The sequence below is a fragment of the Corvus moneduloides genome, chromosome 1, assembly GCF_009650955.1.
Source record: "Corvus moneduloides isolate bCorMon1 chromosome 1, bCorMon1.pri, whole genome shotgun sequence".
NCBI lineage: Eukaryota > Metazoa > Chordata > Aves > Passeriformes > Corvidae > Corvus > Corvus moneduloides.
Genome location: NC_045476.1, coordinates 42,731,434 through 42,753,955, shown reverse-complemented (window position 1 = coordinate 42,753,955; position 22,522 = coordinate 42,731,434). Strand labels below are relative to the sequence as shown.

The following is a 22,522-nucleotide window of genomic DNA, read 5'->3' as shown; positions in this document are numbered from 1 at the left end:
GACTGCAATGGGACTAAAGATGTAAGGCTAGGAAGTGATAAACTGGATGATGTTATGCTAGGAACCATTCTGATAGCAAAAATAAAATACTTCATTTGAATCAAACAGGGTCTGTGAAGAAACGCAGGAAAAGAATCAATGCTATCATTATAAATACTTACCTAGCTACGTCAAAGGTAAAACGAAAAAATTGCTCAGGAGGCAGATGCAGCCAAGAGTGATTTTGAGAGTTTTTTCCAGATATGAGAGAAAAGCAGAAATAAAGAAACAATTAACAGAATTTGTGAATAAGGGTGGTGCCAAAGACATCATAAAAAATAATGGTCAAGAATGTGTTTGATGCATTACTAAAGAAACAGAAGAAAAAGGAAGACCTTTAGAAGAGGGATGGTGTGACATATTCTGCTTCTGTTTGTTTCCTTTTTGAAGGAAATGAGGTCTCCAAATCCAAGAAATGGGTGTCTGTGTTTATACAGAAGATCTAGAGTTCAAAGGGACAAGACTCTACATTACAACACTACTACAATATACACTACCAAATACATAAGCACATTTTTCTATAGAAAAACACCTGCTTAAAAACACAAAACCAGAATTTGGCTAACTAATAACAGTTTAAGCTTAAGTAGCAAGCATGTAAAGCTTTTGTGTGCAAACACCCTCTAACAATATCCTGAAGCAGACTAAGTGCCATAGGCTGAGATAAAATGAAGCTGTAAAGGTAACCAAGGACATGTTTCACAAAGGCAATTGCAGAACTGTTCCACTGTGAAACAACCAACTGGAATTGATCGTAACAGTGATCAATTATATAATTTATATTAAAATCACAAATCACAGCTACCTTAAAACTTCATTTAATTATACCTGAAACAAACACATAAATATTATCTCCTGTTAAAAAAAAAAAACAAAAAACAAAAAACAAAACACGCATGTTAATATCTTCTATTCCCAGACATGGTATTAAAATAACTTTTAGAAAACAGCCTTAAACAAACTCCAAAGCCCCACTTGACTGTCAAGTTGCTGTTTGATGTATCAAAGATTTTCTTGCATCATAACTACAATCTCATCCCCACACAGTATTTTAATAAACAATTTCAGAATTTCACAGAAAGTAACAACATATGCTGGCTAGATGTCCACAGAATATGTACCTGGATTTGCATTAAATTCTTACAGTTACTGCTACCACTGTAGCTGCAACATTGTCTCTAGTCTGGATAAAGAGATAAAATATTTGCTCACTTTCTCAGAGGACCTTTGATGGTCCACCAGAGTTTTACTGTCACCATTCCATTAGCTAGCATTCCATTAGCAGCTGTATGCAATAACACATGCAATACCTTACTTCCTAAATAATCCTACTGAAGTCAAGACCTTGAAGACAGCAGTATGACCAGTTATTGGTCCAACATCTAATCAGCAATGAAACCGAATGTAAACATTGAAATAATTTATTGCATACTGCCAAAAAATTCGTAGAAGGAAAGGTAATGTTTGATGATATCTATTATTTAGGTACTTGGAAAGCATTGCCTTAAAGCAAATACTAGTCTTAAGCATTTGTCTTAAATCACTCCTGTAAAACCATTCTTTTCATGGTAATTTGAGACCACTCTGGTATCTCATTTTGATTGAGTGTATGTTTAATGAAAAGATAATTCTGCTAACTGAAAGTCTGAGTAGCAAGATTAGGATATGCTTACAATTTTTTTTTTTTACAATTAATGTATTTTAATAAAACACCTGCATCTTTGTCTACATGAGATTTTTTTCCACACTAGTAACATCAAAAACATCATCACTAAACAAAAACAGAGGCATCTAATCACTCAAACACCAGATAAGAAAAAAAAGATTTTATGTCAAACTTAAAGTAGTTTTCCCATTGTTGGTCTTGTTACAGCAGTTATATCAGTTCTAGAGCAACTGTAGAGCAAACATTTCTGGGAGTCTTCAATCTTTTCGTGTTCAAACATACTTTTGTGTTGGACTCTGAAATGTTTTTCCTACTTTTCTGAGATCCTCTGAATTTGAAAAAAAAACCTGAAGGAGGCTTTCATCTGTCAGACTGAGTTCACTTTAAAACCAAAAGAAATTATACATCTTTAGGCCAAATCTGTCTCCTTAAAAAGAAGACACACAGAGAGAGAATGAAAGAAAAAGAAACAATATTTTACTCCTTGCTGATGCTTTATCAAAACAGATACCAAAATTCTGTGGTAGCTAGCACAAAAGACTGTTTGATAAGAGCAGCTGAATTACATAATAGCAAATACACTAGGCCCTCATAGAAGCAAAAGTTCTTCAATTAACTTTGCTAATGAGACAGAAAAATAGAAAAAGAGAGTGCCCACTGCCTATAAAGTGAAGGAAATGAAAAATATTATTGCTCCTATTCAGGGAACAGATATTTTACCTGCTTAGGATGCAGACACAATAACACAAATACAAAAGTAGAAGCTCTGAGTGAACGTGAATCATGCTGCTTTGGGGTAAGGATTTTGAGTTACAACCTCTGACACTCTGTCACAACAAATATCATAATATATCATGTGAATATATGGAAGAAAATCTGTAACAAAAGCCACTTGGCTAAGTGTGAACACCGCTGTTGGCTAGAATTTTATAAAAAAACCATCCCCTTTCCAAGTATTCATACACAAAATTGGGTTTGAAATACTGTACCCTTTGGCTGTTTCGAATAAATGGTCTCTTATCAGTAAAGGGCTCATATCCAAATTTGCTTGATCAGTTTGATGACTCACCACATTTGACTTGCTAATCTGCCATCTTATGAGTGTATTTACAAGTGCATGATACTTCACACCAAAGAGTCTGTCTCACCACTCACTGTACACGGCAGAGATGCAATATCTTCTGATTCATATGCTAAAGTTAGGAAAATACTTATCAATGCTAGAAACCAAAACCCCAAAGAAATCATGATGCAGAAAACCAGTAAACAATAGCAAACATCCTTTAGACCCACTGAGCAGCTAGATCTGAGAAAGGAGTCTCATTATATTACTCACTATGAAAACACAGGAAAATAATTTACTTAATAACTAAACACAAGGAGATTCAAACATGTAAAAATCATGGTAACAAACACACTCACACATGTATCCACACACTTAGGGAACACTAATGACTTTATTGATAATCCCTAGTCTTCTGTGTATGAGTTATGCTAATCATACAAAGCCAGACAGAGAGTAAGAAACAGCACTGATGTGTGGGCAAGTTAACTCACATAAATCACGGAGCACATCGTGTATCCTGATGTCCAGCTCACGGTTACCTGGACATTTCCTTTTACCATGGCTACTCCTTTGACATGGATAGGAAGAGCAAGGCAATATGTTTTGTTCAAGTGCCTTGCAACGGGCATTTTTCAACTCAAGACGATCTCAAGGAAAATGAAATACAAACCCTCCATCTCTTTCCTGTTTTGTGCCCACTCTTGTTAGAATGTGAAAGACTCACAAAAGCCAAAACTTTTAATTCTCATCAGCCTCCCTGTTCTGAACAGCTCTATGAAGATTCCTTGAGGACATAAAAAAAATGTATCAAATGAGGCATAAAGAATTTCCCTGACTGCTACTTTGGTCTTTAACAGCTGATGTAATTAGAGCAACTTCTAAGACTTTAACTTCTTAATGTGCATTGACATCAGTAAAAATCATACAAAAAGATTTTAATATGAAGTTTAGTGTTCTGCTCTTGCAGGCACCTAAACAGGCAATTTCAAGGAAAGAGCTCATAACATGATATGAGATCAGAAAAACCTGAGAAGATAGTAACTTTTGCTTTGGCTTTAACTTTCACTTCAACGGTATCTAAAAAACCAAAAATCTCTGAAAACCTTTCCAAGTTTGATCAGACTGGCAGGAAAATTGAATCAAAATGTTGTATTAGCAGAAAACTTCAATACATGTCCTTTAATGAAATGGAAGCAAAGGGAGTGGTTTTTTGGATGACAGCTCAATGATCTTTTTAGGAGAAAGGTTAAAATACCTTTATTTATTCAAAATACTCTTAGTAAGCTGCCCTTCAAATCACTGTACACTGGAATGGACAATCCCAACCAGGTTAATTAAGCTGTTTTGCACAGCAAACAGCAAAGGTTTTTTTTCTTGCTAGCAGTGACTTCATGTACAGCAACAGAAGTTGACATAAACATATTTTGAACTTAACTCAGGCATCATACAGGAAAACCAGGTCTTGGCTGATGTCTTCAACAAAATCCCATTAGCCCGAGGTCTCAAGAGAAATCTGAATCTTAGACAACTCAGGAAAAGTAAACCTACAAAACACTAAGATCTCCAAAGTTCTTCACAATCAGTCCATTCTGCAAATGATGGGTTTCTTGGTGCAATAATAATTTTCAAGAAATTCCCTAACTTTCTCGTCACAATCTGAAACCAGAAAACCATATATAGCAGATGTCAGACAATCTTATTCCAAAAGCTTACCAAACTGTCTAGTCATCTTACTAAAGAAGAAATGTCATCTCAAATCACCAAATCCATCAAATACAACCAGTCTGAATTAAAAAAAAAAAAAAAAAAAGAAGGCTCAGCTTTGTGACCACAGAACTTTCAAGATATAAGGTAGCTGCCTACAATGTAGCCCAAATTATGGGCTCCAGAAAACAAATGACATTACTGAATGGGGGTTTATTTCATACAGTGTTTGTTGCTGTCCTCAAAAGTAGTTAAATTTGGAGCTAAGCGATGACCTAAACTCACGACCTAAATGATGAGCCAAATCTCTTGCTACATATTACATGCAGAGTTCCTATTTTGAGAGGATCCTAGTTCTAGAAATCCCCAATTATTCAACTGGAAAAGAGCATTACCTGCACAAGACTCAAGTCGTGGCACTGTGCAAACCAGTTGCATTTCTCAAAGAAAGATGTAGGAGACCGTTTTAGAGTTACATCACTAGAATATTGTTCAGGCAGATCTGTGGTGTCTTCATTACATGGTAACTTTGAATACTATTGGGTTGCAGAAATTCAGGAAAGGAATCCTGAATATCAGTGTCTTTGCTCATTGGTCACAAGATATGTACGTGTAGAGATTCCTCCAAATAGTGGAAACATAAATTAAATTATGAAGTTAGAGAAAAACTTTTAAGCAAGATACAGCAGAGCAACAGGACTATGTTTTGAGACTTCTTAATCTCTCGAAAGGGCTGAGCAACTCAGAAAAGAATCTATTGCATGCTACCTCTTTATTAGGCGGAAGTCTTGCCCTTTACAAGACAAGTACATAAAGCCCTTGGACCAGGGTTTTCTAATAACATGTTTTACACAGAACTGTCTTTCAGTGTATTTAGGACACCATCCTGATTGTGGTGTAAATGCACATGATTAAGGGAAATAAAAAATATTGTCCAAAAGAGCATTCCCAGACAAAGAGTAAATTTTTAACTCTCACCCAACTGACACACTAGCTCAACTGGACTACTATGCATTAAGACATATTACATATCTTCCTGCTATTTGCTTTTACTAACAGAAGTGAAGGTATGGTTACACTGTAAACCAAATGCAAGTAAGAACTCTTTAATATGACTAAGCTAAGGTAAAGTTGGGAACCTTGTAATTTTAAACTAAGAAAAAAAGTGCAACTAATAAACTGTTACCATCCCATCACTCTTCACAGATTTTTGACTCAGTATGTCCTTATCCTCTGACAATCTTTATAATTTGAAATTATAATGACTTCAGGAAAAGAAAAATGCATCTGTCGTTGCTGCCTCTATGCTTTGAAATGAGCAGAATCTTGTTCCTGTAGGATTAATCATTTCAAGTACCAGGAACAACTATTCCAGAATCTACATGCCCTGCATTTGGCAATCTTGGGAGTTGTTAAAGGAGCTGGTCTTGTAGAAATACATTGTCTAGTCTAAGAAGAATAATCCTTTTCTTAAAGCATAATTGAAAAACACTGAGTATGCAAAAGCATTAAAAATATTATGACAATATCGGACTATAAAAAAAAGCTTACTCCTATTACACTGACAAATCCATACCAGCTTCTGTGCTACTGAACAGCTCAGCATATCACACCTTTTTATAAAACAGCACCCTAGCTTTAAATTAGAATGATCACGTTTTCTCTGAGAATGATGTGATGACAGCACGATTAGACAAATCCTTTCATGATCCCCATCAATATACCTGAAACTAAAACCCTCATCTTCACGTTAGCAGTTTCCAAGTTAGCTGGATCAAAGTTGGTCACATTTTTCCCCTGTAATGCTGACATGCTTGACAAAACCATTGCTGATAATTCAAACTCTGTTAGCCACTTATTATTAATGAATGGAGCATATCTCAAGCAATACCCAATTATCCTGAATTTATAATTATTTTTTAAAGCTATCTTTTCTTTACCCCTGAAAAGTCGAAACATTTGCCAGCATCATTTACAACTGATCTATAACACTGAACTCAGCATTAAGTAGAAACTACAGGTGATCTAAGAATGTAAGACTGCAGAGTTATTTTTCTGAAAAAGCAGTCCTGAAGTATCTATATAATAATTAGACTGTGCTGGGAGAAAAATAGATAATGACTTTTAAAATGCTGATTGAAGTCACTGGGACTGATAGGAACTGACTGTATCTTTCCACTTAAAATATTTAATTAAAACTATCACAATATGGCACGGTAATATTGAAATATTAGGAAAAGCTGATATTTTGTTAATGTCTAAATCTTGACGAAGAACAATTAACTACAAGGAAATCATTACCACTAATGCTTTGGGTGTGGCAAGTCACAAACTACAAAAAGGCTTCAAATCTCTGTCTACAATGCTGAACTAGCCCACAAAGAATTGCATTCCTGTGAGATACACAATGTGTTATTCTTCAGTATAAACACAAAATAGAGCCTTGTCTCTGCAAGCTGCTTTTTCTTAAGGGCTTCATTCTATGCAGTCCCTTCCCATTGTTATTCAAGGCTTCCCTGTATCCCGTAGCCTTCCCCTGTTACTCCCTTAGCACAAGAAAGTGACCCAAAAAAAGTGCTTTTTAAAATTATTATCTTTTAAAGAAACTTTGATAATAATCTCAGAGCGGGCTAGCCACAGGTCCTCCAGCCTTCAGAATGGCAGGCTGTCCAGTTACAATTAGCAAGTCATTTTAATGAATTTGAAGTAGAACTATCAAATCATCTATTTGCCCTGCAATAATGGCTAGACATTTCAATAAAAAGAGGCCATATTTCTTCAGTACCTGTGCCAAAACAGGAAAGAAAATCCAGCCACCAAATAGGATTACAAACAGATAAAGTAATGTTATTCTAGATATTTTGAAGCCTGGGACCTTGCAGCAATAATGTTTGTTAATCAGACAACTACATTCTTCCCTGTACCTTTTAAAAGTACATTTTATATCACCCACATATTTTATGAATGGAAATCCTAAATTTTGCTTAACTGAACATCCACCTCTATTTTTTCCTGGTATAAAATGTACTTTGATTTTCTCTAATCAGAATCCCATCGCATTTAATAGGTAGATCATGATAGCTCACAATCTAGCAAGTAACTCAGTGGTTAGAGCTGGGGTTTTTTGTTTTCTTTTTTTTCTTTAGATTTTCAAATTGGAAATATAATCCCAAAAAGCTGTTACTTAAGATAACACACAACAAATAGGTGCTTTCCTATTTGATTACCATCAATAACTACAGGCAGAATTAATGCTGTGTTTTGTCACATAATTCTGCCCTAATTAAAATCCACACAATTCCCTCAATTCAATTCAGTCAATTCTTCCAGACAGCTAAAGCTTGCCTCTTTCAACTTTCTTTTTCACACTCTTCCATCTGTTTCTTATCAATATTAGTCATCTTATGCTTAAATTTAAAACCACCTTCTTTTTCAAGGAGCCCAGTAATATTCCAGCTTTCATAGCTGCTACTGCAAAATATGGGGAAAGGCTACACAAAGTCTTGGTGATACCAAATGTGTTAAACTGGACAGGGCTGTCACAGAGGCAGAGCTATTTTCTTTACTTAGGTAACACAACAGATTGTGAACTTGCGACAAGTAATGAAATACCCTCATATATTGGACTAAACAACTGTTTTACTGTTAGAAAGTGATGTGCACTTCATTCTTAAAGAATCTTACCAATAGCAGACTCTTTCAAATTACTTGAACTGGAGCTGCTTGAGTTGTCCACTATGTCCATCTCATTGTCTAATTCAGAGAAAATACCTGAACATAAAAATGAAAGGAAAGAAGCTTTTAACCCACTTCTAATCAGCATGATAGCACCCCTGATGCTTCTTTTGCTAATGGCTACCTTTCTCCATAGTCCTGTGACCTTCTACTGGGATTGCTTCATATGTTCTTTCCTCATCTTTTCCATGTGCAGACTGACAACTGTCAACTGGAAGGTCAGTATTCTCTGAAAATTCACTTTTGCAACTGGCTGCTCCACTGCTGCTATTATCCAGACTCAACTTCTCGTAATTTTTTCTGACAAGAAAGAACAAAAAGGAAATGTTGGATATTGTCCTTTTCCAGCACTCACTAGAAAATCCAAAAATTGAAGTGTCACTTGTGCATACACACATAAAACTAGACTTAGCTGTTAGTCCAGGACTGCACAGTACCTGGTTCAGTCACTGATTCTAAATTTAGAGCAAGACTTTCAAACTCTGAAACTAAACAATTTATTTCTATCCTTTACATATACGGTTTTGTTCTTAATGACAGTCTTTTCACGACAAGCACTGAGAGTGAGAAAAATGAAACAAATGACAGAGCAGAAGCAAACGCTGAACAAAGGAAAAATAACAGACTGGACAAAGGCAGGAACAAGCATTGGTAGATTTGCTGTCTTCCACCTTAGATACAAACAGCAGTCCAGTTCTGGACAATGCAAAACCTGCATTAACAGTCAAGATAGCAGTAAAATATGAAGTCAGCTTGATATGATGTGATGCCAGAGAGACACCAAGGCTGAAATGACCAAATTCTGACTGGCATTATCAAAGCAGAGCTAAGAAAATCAAAACATGGAATATCAATTATTTGCCTGTAACATTTAAGTGTCGCATCTTGTTTGTAGCATAGGGTTCTTTGATGAATATAAAATTCTGCCTCTGCTGCTGTTGATGTTTATAGTTTTTCTGGAAAGAATAGAAATCCCCAATCCCAGTTATTGCTTCTATTTAAATGGAACGTATTTTAAAGGAAGACTTTTTATGATCTCTTATTGTTCCACATCTTCACTTATTATTTCTGTTATTTCTGTTGTATGTAAATAAATTCATGTTTCTTTTTACTCTATCTTGTCAAAGTAAAGCATGATAAAGGAGGAAAGAGATAAATTATATAAATATATCAGATTAAACAAACTAGCATCTTTAATATTAAAGTAATTTCAGGAGACAATACATTCCTAAATACTTATATTCTTACCAATTCTGTATAAGACAATTTGTCCTGTATCTAACATTCTTTCCAAGTTTTTCCCATGAAGTATTTTGACTTTATCAGGACACAACAGAGTGAAGGCACTAGAAATCCTTTCTTCTCAGAAACTTTACTGCATCCCTGAGCACTGACTACACAGACCACTGCCTGCATAATGGTCTGCTTCAACTACTTCCCCATCCTTTGTTCTATTCCCAAATCTATAACTTAACAAGCCAAGAGATGGCTTGTCAAGATTTTCCCTTTAAATTCAGGTGGGAAAAGGTCATTTTATACTTCAGTACTGGACTGAGGTTATGTCCAAGACACCACAATAGCAGTGACTGCAGTGTAGCACAGCATGAAAACCACTAACAATGACTCTCAAACTTACTTTAAGAGAGCACTCCAGTCCTGGCACACATGAACACACTTCTTGTGCCCTGAACAGTCAGTCCACAGTTACTGAAGAGAACCAGTTCACTTGTTCCCCATCAAAGGAATCAAAGTAAAGAGAGAGACAGGTCAAACTGCATGGACATTTCAAACTTAAACCTCCTTTCAACATTTTCAGTATTGAACCTCATACTCAAAAGACTACTTGTTAACAACAACTCGTAAATCAGGTGGAGCTGATGGGGAAAAAAAAAGATCAAAAAGAGACCTGATACCAACTGGTGCCAGATCTCACTGCCCATCAAGAAAGGAAACCTGTTGGAAATGTCTGAACTGAACTCCATAAACCTCACGCTAAAATAATTGGCAGGCCTGCTATAGAAACTGTTCAAAGATCAGTGAAACATATCCTAGAGCGTTAAAGCAGTTATATAAACTGTAAAGCTATAATCTGACCATAAATAAAGCCTGGTCCATTTACATAATAGCTGAACATAGAAAACTACAGTATTTCATTACTAATCTGAGAGTAATGAATACATTTTCTGTGACATGCTTTACTCCACCTAAAAAATAGCTAATAATTTTCAAAAGCAATATTATATACTGTTTTTTCTCTTTTGAATAGGACAACTGGCTGATTTAGAAGAACAAAAGTACCCTGACTAGAAGAGGCTGGGATGCAAGTTCAATGTCACTTTTGCTCACCATAGGAGAGGAACCAAAAGGACCTACCTAAGGATATAAAGAACATAATTTTTTGAGAAGATCATGGAGAAAAGTGCTCTCCAACACATTGAAACAATCATTTTCATATGCCTTGAAGTCTCAGAGAGACTTCTTTCAGATAAGGAGAAAAACAGATACTTACCTTTCAAAGAAATCTATGAAACCGGAATATTCAAAATATCTCAAACATCTAAAAAGGAGTTGGGTTGATATTTATTCATTTGAACTGTGCTCATACCTACACTTGATTCTAGAGTCCAGTATTTTACAAATCTTTCTGAAGTCTCCATCAGCTGATCCAGTTTATTTTCACATTATCCTTATAAAGTAGTACCTCAGTTTCCCCATTCTTCAGACTGATTGTTAAAACAAATTCTGCCTTCTTGTATAAAAAACAAAGTTCAAAAGGAAAGATAAGGGAAGAAGTCCCCCTACAAAAAATGTTCAAATTATGAACCAATTACCATTTTTTTCCAGCATTCATCTACCTTTATTAATGAGCAAAAGCACCTCTGGAAATTTGTGTCCCAGCCACGAAGAAAACTTCTTCTGTCTTCAATCATATCCTGTATACTCATATTGTCTATCTCTTCATTGGTAACCATCGATACTGTAAAATTGAGATATACTTTGGTTTTGGAAAAGCAAAACCTAAATTGTTGGGTTTGAGTTCCAACAGGAATCTAAAAGTCTCTAGGAAAAAAAAGTAGGCTTAAATAAAATAAAGATACTGATCTTTTGTTTAGCTTTGTTTTGTCATACTGCTGTCCAAAAGAATTAACTTTTCTGTCTTCATGAAATATAGAGCTCTCTTGTGGCATTTGCAAACAGTGTTTAATTAATCTTCTTTATTAGAGACATTTACAATGACACCATTATGCTAGTCAATTGAATTTCTATTAAAAAAAAAAAAAAAAAGACAACCTATTTCCACTGGTAAACTGTTCATAAAACCCTAAAGTTACCAATAAAATAAGTAATAACTAACGTGAAATTAATTGTCAGGGAAAAAAACCAGGCTAAACCAATATATCTTTTTCAGTAAGGGGGTAACATCTCTTGTGCATTAGGACGAGGTAGATGTTACATATGCAGGTTTTAGTAAGGCTTTTGACAATTTTTTTCATGACATCTTAGAAGAAAGCTAGAGAAGTGTAACCTAGACAAAGCCATGATCAGTTGGCTGAGTAATCGACCATAAAAATTGTACTCAACTTGGTAACTGCTTTAAGTGTTTCTTAAACTGAAAATGGGTAGCAAGCACAATTTATCAGGCTCCTTTTTGACCTTGTTGCAAAACCACTCAATGTTGTCACTGAATTACAATGATAATCTGCATAATGGGTAGATAGAGTGCCTATTAAAGGTGCCCAGGCTGTGATACATTCACATCATATATCATACTGCAGCATATGCATCAAACACAGAGTTGTGTCAATGAAAGTGACAATTGGTGTCAAAGAAGGTTGTGAGAAACTGGGCAAACTAAAAGAACTGATGAAGTTTAAATAGGGAAAATGCGAAGTTCTATAAGCAAGGAGAAACAACCATACAAATGCACAGACTAGAGAGGGACAGGTGACAGAAGCTCTGCAGCAAAATATATAGGGATTTTGCTGGATCAGAAACAGAATATGACGCTACAATACCATGCTGTTATGAAAAGGCAGACATGATACTGGATACATAAAGGAAAGAATAATTCTGAAGATTTGTGTATTGTTTCTACTTGGTACCAATAAGATTCTCAGTTGGAGTAACTAGGTCCAATTTTGAACACTACACTTAAAATCATGTCAAGTCATGTTAAAATCATGTTTTAAGTCATGTTCTGTAGATGTCCGATTATTCTCATTTCTTTCCTTCTCGGTCTCCACATTTTTTATTATTCAGCTAAAATTAAATCTAAAAAAAGAAAAGAAAAAGCCACAGGGTGGGGATACAACAAATTAGAGAAAAAAATATAACTTTTACCTATTTCCACTGTGGGGAGGAAATTTTCAGTAATTAATTGTTTAACTATTGCATCTATCTGGGATCCTGCAAAGAGAAATATGTGTGTCCTGGGTTGCAGTGTGTTCTATTACCATCCTCAGGAGCTGTTGAAATCAGGTGGGGCAGTGTTTCCTTGCCTCCTCCCCCCAGACTATCTTTCTGTTAATTGCCCATCATTGTCCTGCCGACTGACTCAGAGATAACTCCCTCCGGACTATCTTCTGTTAATGAGCCTAATCAACACTTGGCCTCATGACTCATTACCCCAGAGGGAGATGCTCCATCCAGAGGGAGGAACCAAGCATCCCATCGTGGATATAATCTGAGACTGAACACCAGAGACAACCTTCCCCCTGGATTTCCAGAGGACAGGAGCTACATAGCCACCACTGGACCTTCTGAGGAGGAGCAGACCCTTTTCTACAGGATCACCGCTTCGGGAGGACTGCAGCCACCATTCTACCAGACTGCCACCACCACCCTGCCTAACAGGGTTCCAGGTTGTATCCTAACTCTGTCAGTTTAACCCAGTGTTATCCGCCTTTATTTTTTTTCTTCCCCCCTCCTTTTATTTCCCTATTAAATTGTTATTCTGACTTGGTATCTCCCACTAGTTTGTTTTCAAACTAGTACAATGTGTTCATAGACTATGTAACAGGTTTGAATGTGCTCAGCAAACAGTTTTTGGGGATATTCTGCACTCAGTGCTATCAGAACCCTTATATGACATTTAAGATTGGGTCTGAAAATTTCAAGCATCATACACTTCCCATATATGCACAAGCATATGTCCATCTAATATCTCCTGGAAACCAGACATACATAAAGTATATACTCTTTCAAGCAAAGAACAAAATTTTCTGCAAGCATCAGACTAACTGCAGATGTGGTCTTCATATGGAAAAAAAAAAAAAGAGTCAATCAGTCATGTGATTCCTGATGGTAAAGACAGTTTTTGGATTTCTGCTGTTTCCAAACTGTTTCTATAACATGACGTTTTTAGGACTGACTGGTCAAATATCTGTCAGGAGCGACAGGTAACTCTATGGCTTGGAAATGGACAAGATAATCTCTGACAACTCTTCCTCCTTTACATTCTGCAATGCTGTTAAAAATTTTTGATGCACTAACAAATTAAGCTGAATTAAGCATGTCATGGATTTGTCCTTAAGAGTTCAATAATACATTTTCACAGGTACTAACTTGGTTGTGGTGACTATTTTCTATTCTGCAACTCTTAAAAAAAATTATACCTGCAAAACAGTTTTTGCATTGTCACTTTACTCTCCGAACACAAACAGTAAAAATGTAAAATGGTTACTTTCTTTTTATCACACCAACATTTTTAACATTTAGACACAAATTCTAGTACCTGCTACATAAACAGCAGAAGAGAATGGTGTCAGAAAAAAAAAAAAAAATCAATGGAGCCAAAGGCAGAAGAATAAGAAAACAATTTGTGGAATGCTAAGTCTTCACGACATTCCTGAGTCCTCTCTCATTTCCAAAGGGATATGTATGCAGCAGTGCACAGTTACGATCATCCATACTTTTATATAAAAATCTAATAAATTTTAATGATAATTTTAAGAAAAATATTTTAAAATTCTAGCCTAGCATAATTACTGGAATATATTTCTGAAATATTAATAACCTGTTGCATGGTAGGTGTTTTAAAGCCAAGCATACTCACTGCTTTAACCAATACTAAAACAATTGCTGCATACATACACAGTTGTTCTAAGAAAGAAAATCTTTTATGCACTGAATGGCACAAAATCTATTTCTAAACACAAAGGAAAAGGAAATTAAAATGAACATTAATCCAATCTTTATGTCTTTTTCTGAGTTAACAAAAAAACTTGATTAATTCAAATCGAATTGCTAATTAAGTACTACTTTGTAATGCATGTGGTGATGCTTAGAAACTAATATGATTATTAGCACAACAATTGCCAGCAGAGCAGAACTGAATTTGGTCATGGGGGAAATGACTGGGTGAAAAAGCAGTTAGATTATGTTGTGTTTCTTTGTCTTTCATACAGCTGTGATCCTCATCTCTTCTAAAAATTGGAGGAAAGGAACAGCTGCTTTGAATTACAAGAATTGCCAGTACCCTGCAGGGTTACAAATGTATGGTTTCTTCAGCCATGATCTTTAATCCTTCCCCCTTTGGCCACACATTCCTGGGGATGAAGAAAACAACTGCGATAAAGATAATCCCTTCCTGTGGGTGAAGAAGAGTGAGAACAGTAACATGCTCTATTTACAGATATTAGCATGGAGTGCTTCACAATTATTTACATTAGGGTCTTTGTGACAGAAGGGACATAAAAAGAAATCCCAATGTTTCTTGAGAGTTTAGATACATCATTCATGTTTCTAAACCAATACAGAAAAGACAAAGTACAATCAAGCCAATCATCTAGAAGTGGAGTATGAAGGTTTATGCCACAGATACACCAGGAAACTGCATCAGCTATTTCAGGTTTGGTCAGGTTCTTTAGTTTAAATTTAGTGGTTTAGATATAGTTTGAAAACAGCTACACTGCTTCTTTTACTATTTTCAGCCAACAAATAGTTGAACAGCTTGTGCAGGAGAGAGAGGCAGATTTCCTAGCACAGGCTGTAGCCAAGCTGCCTGCAAGAAGAATAATCAGAGTATGTTTTCCAGCAGCAGCAACCTAGTCCAGTAGCACAATACCTTGATACCTACAGAACTAGCCTGGGAGGGCCAGCGTGGGCCTGCAGGTAAAAATCCTATCTGGATGGAAGATGACTCGCTGTGCTCTATATGCCATCTCTCCAGCATGCTGGGTTAGGGAAAGACCAGTTCAAGTGCGAAAACAGGAGAACGCAGAGAGCAGCCTTGCTAATGAGCGTTCTCATGCATTTGAACACTAGGTCAAAGCACTCAGCTAAGGGCAACCTAAATGAACCAGCTCAGACCAAGCACTGTTAATGACTTTTGACTCCAATTAGCCCTGACTAACATGGAATGGGGAGCCACTCCATAGATCAGACTACACTCAGAAAAAAAGGTTGGACCTATTTTTCCCATTGTCTAAGCGTTGTAGTCTCCCATTACTCTGTGTAACTGGGAACTTGATCTGAATACATGGATTTGCATACTAAATTTAAAAATGGAATGTGACATTATTGATACAAAAATGAAAATAAGCTTCAATTCCCAAAGAACACAGAGAGGCATAGAGAAAGAATGTGACAGAATATATGTGCCATATGCACAGATCAGAACTACAGAAACTGAGAAAGGGAAGTTGTTCTGACCATCCAGGTAGTCTACCATGTCTGCCCATTTTTGATGTATTCTCTGAGAGCAGCAGAAGGTACAAATGGCTCCTATTTTGTTATATTTTTTTAGCTGATGGACTCCAGTTATAAAATTTATGTTGTTCTCTACCACATTCAAAAGACAAGACTGAACTGAATATTCATAATTCTATACTCTTTTAGGTATATTTATATTTTACATTAAAAAATGTGGCAATGAGAAAAAAGTTTAAAATATTTCAGGATATATGCAGTAAAGGAAACAATAATGGATGATGCCCATGTAACAAAACACATATTTCCAAAGTAATAGAAGTGACTTATTTTCACTGCTTTCTAAACAGACAAAATACATTTTTCAAATTTATATACTTCAAAAAAGCAATCAAATTATTGTTTGGCTACACGCTCATCTCTTCAGAGGAAAATATTAGAAAGATAATTTATTAGTTAGATAAACTCCTGTTTTGAGACTCATGTTTGCCTTGGAACACAGAAAACTCAACTTTGACACTGTTCTGTTTGGTGACCTTACACAAACTACCTTTTTCCTCTCCACCTCTTCCTACCTAGAGCATGAAAATAAAATATTGATCACGTTGAAGTGAAAGGTGCAATGTGAGAGAGAATTACTGCCATTTTAGTTACTCGTTTGGGTCCTCTGTTCCCTGTGCTATGTCAGCAACCTTAACCTTTCAGAACTGAACACACTAATTCTATCAAACAGCTGCCACCCCTACATCTGCTTCTATTCTAACATAAACAACAATTTCTATGGAAAACTAGCAAATATAAGAATTTGTGGGGGGAGCTGCTGACGATTCTTTTTACTAGGAATATTTTCAAGCATGGATTTTATGCTGTATGTACCACACAAGCTAACTATACTTCATCATCTACTGACCTGCCTTTCAACTGCCTATTTAACAGCTTCCAAACTAGTCTTAAACTACTTATAAAACAAATTTCACTCTGTCTCCAAAAGATCTCTGTTCTTTAGTTCCATAAACAAGGACAGAGTACAGTCCTTATTCCAGAAACATTCACAGTATGACACAACTGGGATGAAAAAGGAGGCCATAAGCACATTTTAGTAGAAAAAGCAAAGTATAAGCTAGCTGGCTTCAACAAAACATTGAACTACATGGCAGAAACACTGAATTCTCTGACACCATGGAAAAATGACAAATTACTTGGGTGTGGAATTGCTGGGGCTTTGACTAAGATGAATTAGGCTGTCTATATCTCACAGAGCTTTTTATTTCAGGAGCAGCTGCTTGAAATTCTTCCAAGCACTTTTAGTCAGAACATTGCCTTTTTTTTTTTCAAAAGGAAAACTTTTCAGTAATAATTATTCTCTTTATTAGAAATCCTTCCACTTTATAAAGTTTCCCTAAATACCAGGAAGAATGAAACAACATGGCTCCTGTTTTTAAGCCCTGTAACATGCCTCTGAAATTTGAAAGATCCTAGCCTGATTTATTCTTATTTACAACAATTTGCAAAGTTAGGTCTCCCACTTCTCATTACTAAGTCTTATTCCTCTCCATTTCTTCAGTGTTCTGGATCTTTGTCAGAACCTCTTGTTCCTTTAATATGCATAATAAAATATCTATTGGAGTGGAACTAGAATTGCAGTGTTTCTTCCTTGAGAAAACTAGCCATTACCACCCAAAATACACAGGCAGTTTTGTAGATAGGTGTATTTTCCAAGTACTTATACAAAACACAAGTATTCTAACTTCTATGTAGAACTATCATTTCAGTCATATCTCACAAATATTTGGATAGGGCACTCTTCTCTCAAAGACACGATAACTGAATCAAAATCCCAAATCTAGCATCTTTCCATCTACAGCACATTTTTTTGCAAATTTCATCACAGGCAAGAGAATGACTATATCAAGATACAAAAAAAATAGTGACATACAACAAGCTTCCAAAGCTTTAAGTTAAGAAAATTTAAATTTAAAAAACATGGAAAAAAATTGTTTATAGTGTTTTAAGTTACAAATCCTACTCTGTATCCTTCTTTCATCCCAATACCTCTTACATTTCAAAAGGCAGTGGTTTCTTACAGTTTGCTGGAAGGTTTGGCATTCTTTTTACTGAAAAAATGGTGTAATATAAATAATGATCTTAGACTGCTAGGTAAGAAAACTACTGAAAAAAAATTAACTATTTATACAAGTGTTATGTCTGAAAGGTGAAAACTAGCATGTTCGGGACCAAGTGTTCTAAAAAACCTTTTTCCTACACAGAGGTTCTTCAGTACAAACTGCTGGGCCCTGATAACAGGAATCTAAGAGATGCAATATCTGAACAGACAAGAGTGGCTGTGTAAATTATAACTTTATTTTCCAATTATCATAACAATTTTCAAAGGACACTTTTGTTACACAGAAACATTGTCCTTGTATTTTTAAAATAAATTCTCTGAGATCATATATGAGTTTGGTTTATTATGTAAAATACTAATGTACTTCATGAAAGGTGCTTAAAACACAGCCTGAAGCAAATGAAAGAACCGTAAGAAGTATTTCTGCAAAACTGTATCAGAGAGCTAGAAAGCATGAGCAAATGTTTTATCAGCATCACTGGTCTGTATTTTGCAATCTGTAATTAAAAATTATATTCATGTAGGTTCCATTTTCTAGGTGTCACTATTTATGAATCATACACAAGATTATCACCCTAATCAAGCGTATATTCTCCTATTCACAAACCATTCACAAGTGTGCAGTAATAATTAAATGTTATCAGATATTATCAAAGCTGTAAGAACCTCCATAACAATGCCATTTTCCAACACAGAATGACATTGGGTTTTAAGATACTGTCATTTTTCCTGCATAAGAATGTAAAAAAAAAAATAATGAATACCTCGTTAAAAATAAATTTTAAAGCCTGCATGGAAGAATGTTACAGGAGGGTGGATCTTTTCATTTTGATTTATTTTCTGCTTTGCTGCACCTTATTTTCTCAGATATGGCAAACAATGATAACAAAAAATAAGCCTAATACATGTACTTACTTGCGATAAAATGGAGAGCTGATAGTGATAGGTCACTGCATTTCGATTAGCCTCCATGAAGTACCACTGGGTTTGTCCCTTCTGCCGATCCAGTTTCTTCTCCAACATGAGATGAGAGGTGCATAAAACATCCAGGCATTTCATCATCACATCAGACAGCAGTGAGATGACCTCCACTACATCTGGACATGCCTCTTTATCAGGAGTCAAGCAGCAAAGAACATTCTCTATTTACTTGTTTCTAAAAAACCTTTTCCACCGTTGCATTCCTGCCCTGGTATTTATGAAGTTATGCCAGCCAGCACTGCTCACTCATCCTGCCTGGGACAGCTTGATGCTGGACAGCCTTGGTATTGACACACCACGGCACAGTGTCCAGCACCCACTGGAACAGTTATCCTTGACACTGACCCGGACAGAACTGCTACTGGAGGCTGCAGCTGTGATATCCAAGACACACTAAGGAGTGCCTGGGGCCTTTTCCTGGGATGGGGGAGACATGGCCTCCCTTGTGGGGACTGTGATCTGGTCAAAGGCACTGCACCACTGAATAAAGCAGATGTGAAGGAGGATTTACAGGAGAATGTCAGGATCTTCACAGAGACAACACTCTCAAAACAATGCAAGGAAAAAGGAATATCTAGAGCTTGCCCTCAAAGGAGCAGTGAATGAAGGCTCTCAAGAGGAGGTGGGTTGAAGACTTATGACTTCTGCCAAGGGAAGGAAGGCTTTTCCTCTAACTACAGAGGAATAATTGCAGAACAGGTATAGTGACCTAGGAACAGGTGAGGAAGAACAAAGCCTAATGGAGGACACCTCACAGCCAGGTGAGTCTGAAACAAGTGTTCACATCACAGGTAAGATGCAGTAGCTGACAGTCATTTGAGGCTGAGGGAACAGAGACATCCATCTATTTGATCAATTTGATGAATGTGATGTCTGTTGCTTGGATTCAGGACATTGTGGAGATACTACCAAGACTCATCCTAACCCTTGGGCTATTAATTCTTGTTGCTCATTTGTGTGGGCACAAATAACATTATTAGGGCCAACTCTGAACACACTGAGAAAGTGACCACAGTGCACTGGGGTCAAATGTGAAGGACAGGGGACATACCTAATTAGGTATTTATCACTGAGGAGGAAAGGCTAAAGTCAGGCTGCAGTCCGACTCCTGACGTGTAGTCAAAAGCTTGTCAGTGAGGATCAGAGGAGCAGACCAACATGGGTGACATTGTGATAGATGACTGCTATAAACCATACAAAACCAGAGAGAAAGTCAATGAAGCCTTTGTTGGACAGATGAAGGAAGCTTCATGATTCCAGACACTTATTGGGGTCTATTAATCACCCTGATATCTGTTGATGGGGTAATATGGCTGAGTGCAGCAATCAGGAGATTTCTGGAATCTGCCAATGACAATTTCTTGATGGAGCTGAAAGGTATTCTGCCAGACCTGTTGCTCTCAGACAAGGAAGAAAGAGGCAGGGATGTGAAGATCAACGGCAGCCTCTTGATCTTACAGCAACCATCAGACTGTGGAGTTCGAAATCCTGAGAGAAGTGAGAAAGCGATATTGTATGGTTACAAAACAGCACCTCAGGAGAGCAGAACTCAGCATGTACAGGGATCTTCCCAGTAGAATCTCACAGAAGACTGCTGTGGAAGGTAAAGGGAAAGCTTGGGAAAGCAAGCTAATCTTCAGGGACATCTCAAAGCACTAGAACAGCCCAATCCTACATGTAGGAAACAGAGGCAGGCTACACAGAAAGAATACAGACATTGCCCAAAGGGTAGAGTTAGGAAAGCCAAACCTCAGCAGAAGCTGAAAAAGTTGAAACTAGCAATGGATGTGGAAGGCAGAAGAAAGACCAACAAAAAAAGACTATGGAAAATGTGGACCCACTAAGCAACCTAGTGACAAACAAGGTGGAAACGTTTGGGATACTTGGTCCCTCTTTTGCCTTCATTTCCATTGAGAAACTTTGGCCATAAGTGTTTCAGATCTCTGAGCCTACCTGTAGAATCTATGAGCATGAAAAACTTCCATATAGCAGAAAATAGAGTGAAAAAGCATTTAAGCCAATTGGATGTACACAAGCCCATGGGACCAAATGAGAAGGGTCTGAGGGATTCAATTGGTCAATACCACTATCTGTCATATCTAAAAGGATCAAAAGAAGGTTTCTGTAAATTGATAAAAGTTGAATATAACACAAATATCCAAGAAAAGCAAGGGGGAGGATTCAGGGAGCTGATAGCCAGTCAGCTTCACCTCAGTCTCTGGGAAAATAATAGAGCTATCTCCTCTGAAAGTAATTTTCAAGCACAAAAATGACAAGAAGGTGACTGGGAACAGTGAGGATGGATTAACCAAACAGCTCTTTTACCTGACTAGGCTGACTGGTGTCTACAATGAGACTGCTGTCTGAGGACAAGGAGAGAGCAGTATACCCTATGGGTAGCTTTATTTTAGCAAGGCTTTTGTTTGACACACTATCCTACAGTATCCAAAGGACTATAAGGTAGGAAGATAACTGGCTGAACCTCCTGGCTCAAAGAGATATCATCAGTAGTACAAAGACCAGCTGATGGCTGGAAGTAGCATCCTCCAAGGACTGATATTGGGTCAGTACTATTTAATGTCTTTATTAACGACCTAGATGACGGGAGAGAGTGCATTCTCCAAAGGTTTCTGAAAAATGAATTTCAGGGATACATGGGGCAGGGCTGTTGTCAGAGGGACCTGGACCACCTATTCAGAGACCTGATTGCTACCTGCATAACAGGAAGGCATGGCCAGATCCTTCTCAGAGGTGCACAGTGTTAGAGCAAGAGGCAAGAGACATAAGCTAAACCACAGGGAAGTCTGGATAGATACAACAATTGTTATTATTATTACTATTACTTTCAATCACAAAGGCAGACAAGCACTACAGAGGGCCCAGAGAAGTTGTGGGATCTCCATCCTTTGATATTCAAAACTGACTTAGACAAAACCCTGAGCAGTGAGCAACCAGATGTAATTCTATCTGCATGAAGCAGGATGGACTAGATACTTCCAGGGGTCCCTTCCAATCTAAAATACTTTAACAAGTCTGTGATTGTTGTTTCAGGCACCCTAGGTAGCTGTTTAGTAACAGTAATAATATATTATTAGGTCTATTTTTAAATCCCCAGAATATTTTGTATGCAGTGTAGGACAGGAAAGCTGCTAGGGACAGTGCTGCATGTACTAAAAAGTGTCTTAAATCTGTTAACTCCAATGAACCTGATAATTTACTATGATTTCCTTGCACAGTACTATTGGCCTGCTAACATAAACATATAACACAACACTCTTCTTCAAAGAAAATGCCATAGAATGACTTATTATTTCTAAAGCAGTTCTTTCTTAGTAAAACACAACTGCCGTGCAAAGAAGCACTTTTTTAAATGTTTTACAATACTTTGATTTATTGATTTTAATATTTTTGTTTAAATTTGCTTAAATATGTTGATTAATTTCACTAATTTCATAGCTTTTAAAATCTTTTTTGCATTAAATTTTGTATTTCTTTTAAAGAGGTGCAAGTTTACACCCTTAAAAAATACTGTGAGTTGGGGTTCTTTTAATTTTTT

At 36.6% G+C, this 22,522-nt stretch overlaps 1 protein-coding gene across 1 annotated transcript in view; it reads right to left on the bottom strand.

The window, feature by feature from the left end:
* The window catches only part of NEK10 (NIMA related kinase 10), a 74,617-nt gene that overhangs the window by 8,609 nt on the left and 43,486 nt on the right, over nt 1-22,522 (bottom strand). The window contains 3 exon segments of the mRNA XM_032107757.1: nt 8,160-8,246; nt 8,335-8,510; nt 18,902-19,141. Coding sequence (XP_031963648.1) covers nt 8,160-8,246; nt 8,335-8,510; nt 18,902-19,141 — 503 coding nt within the window.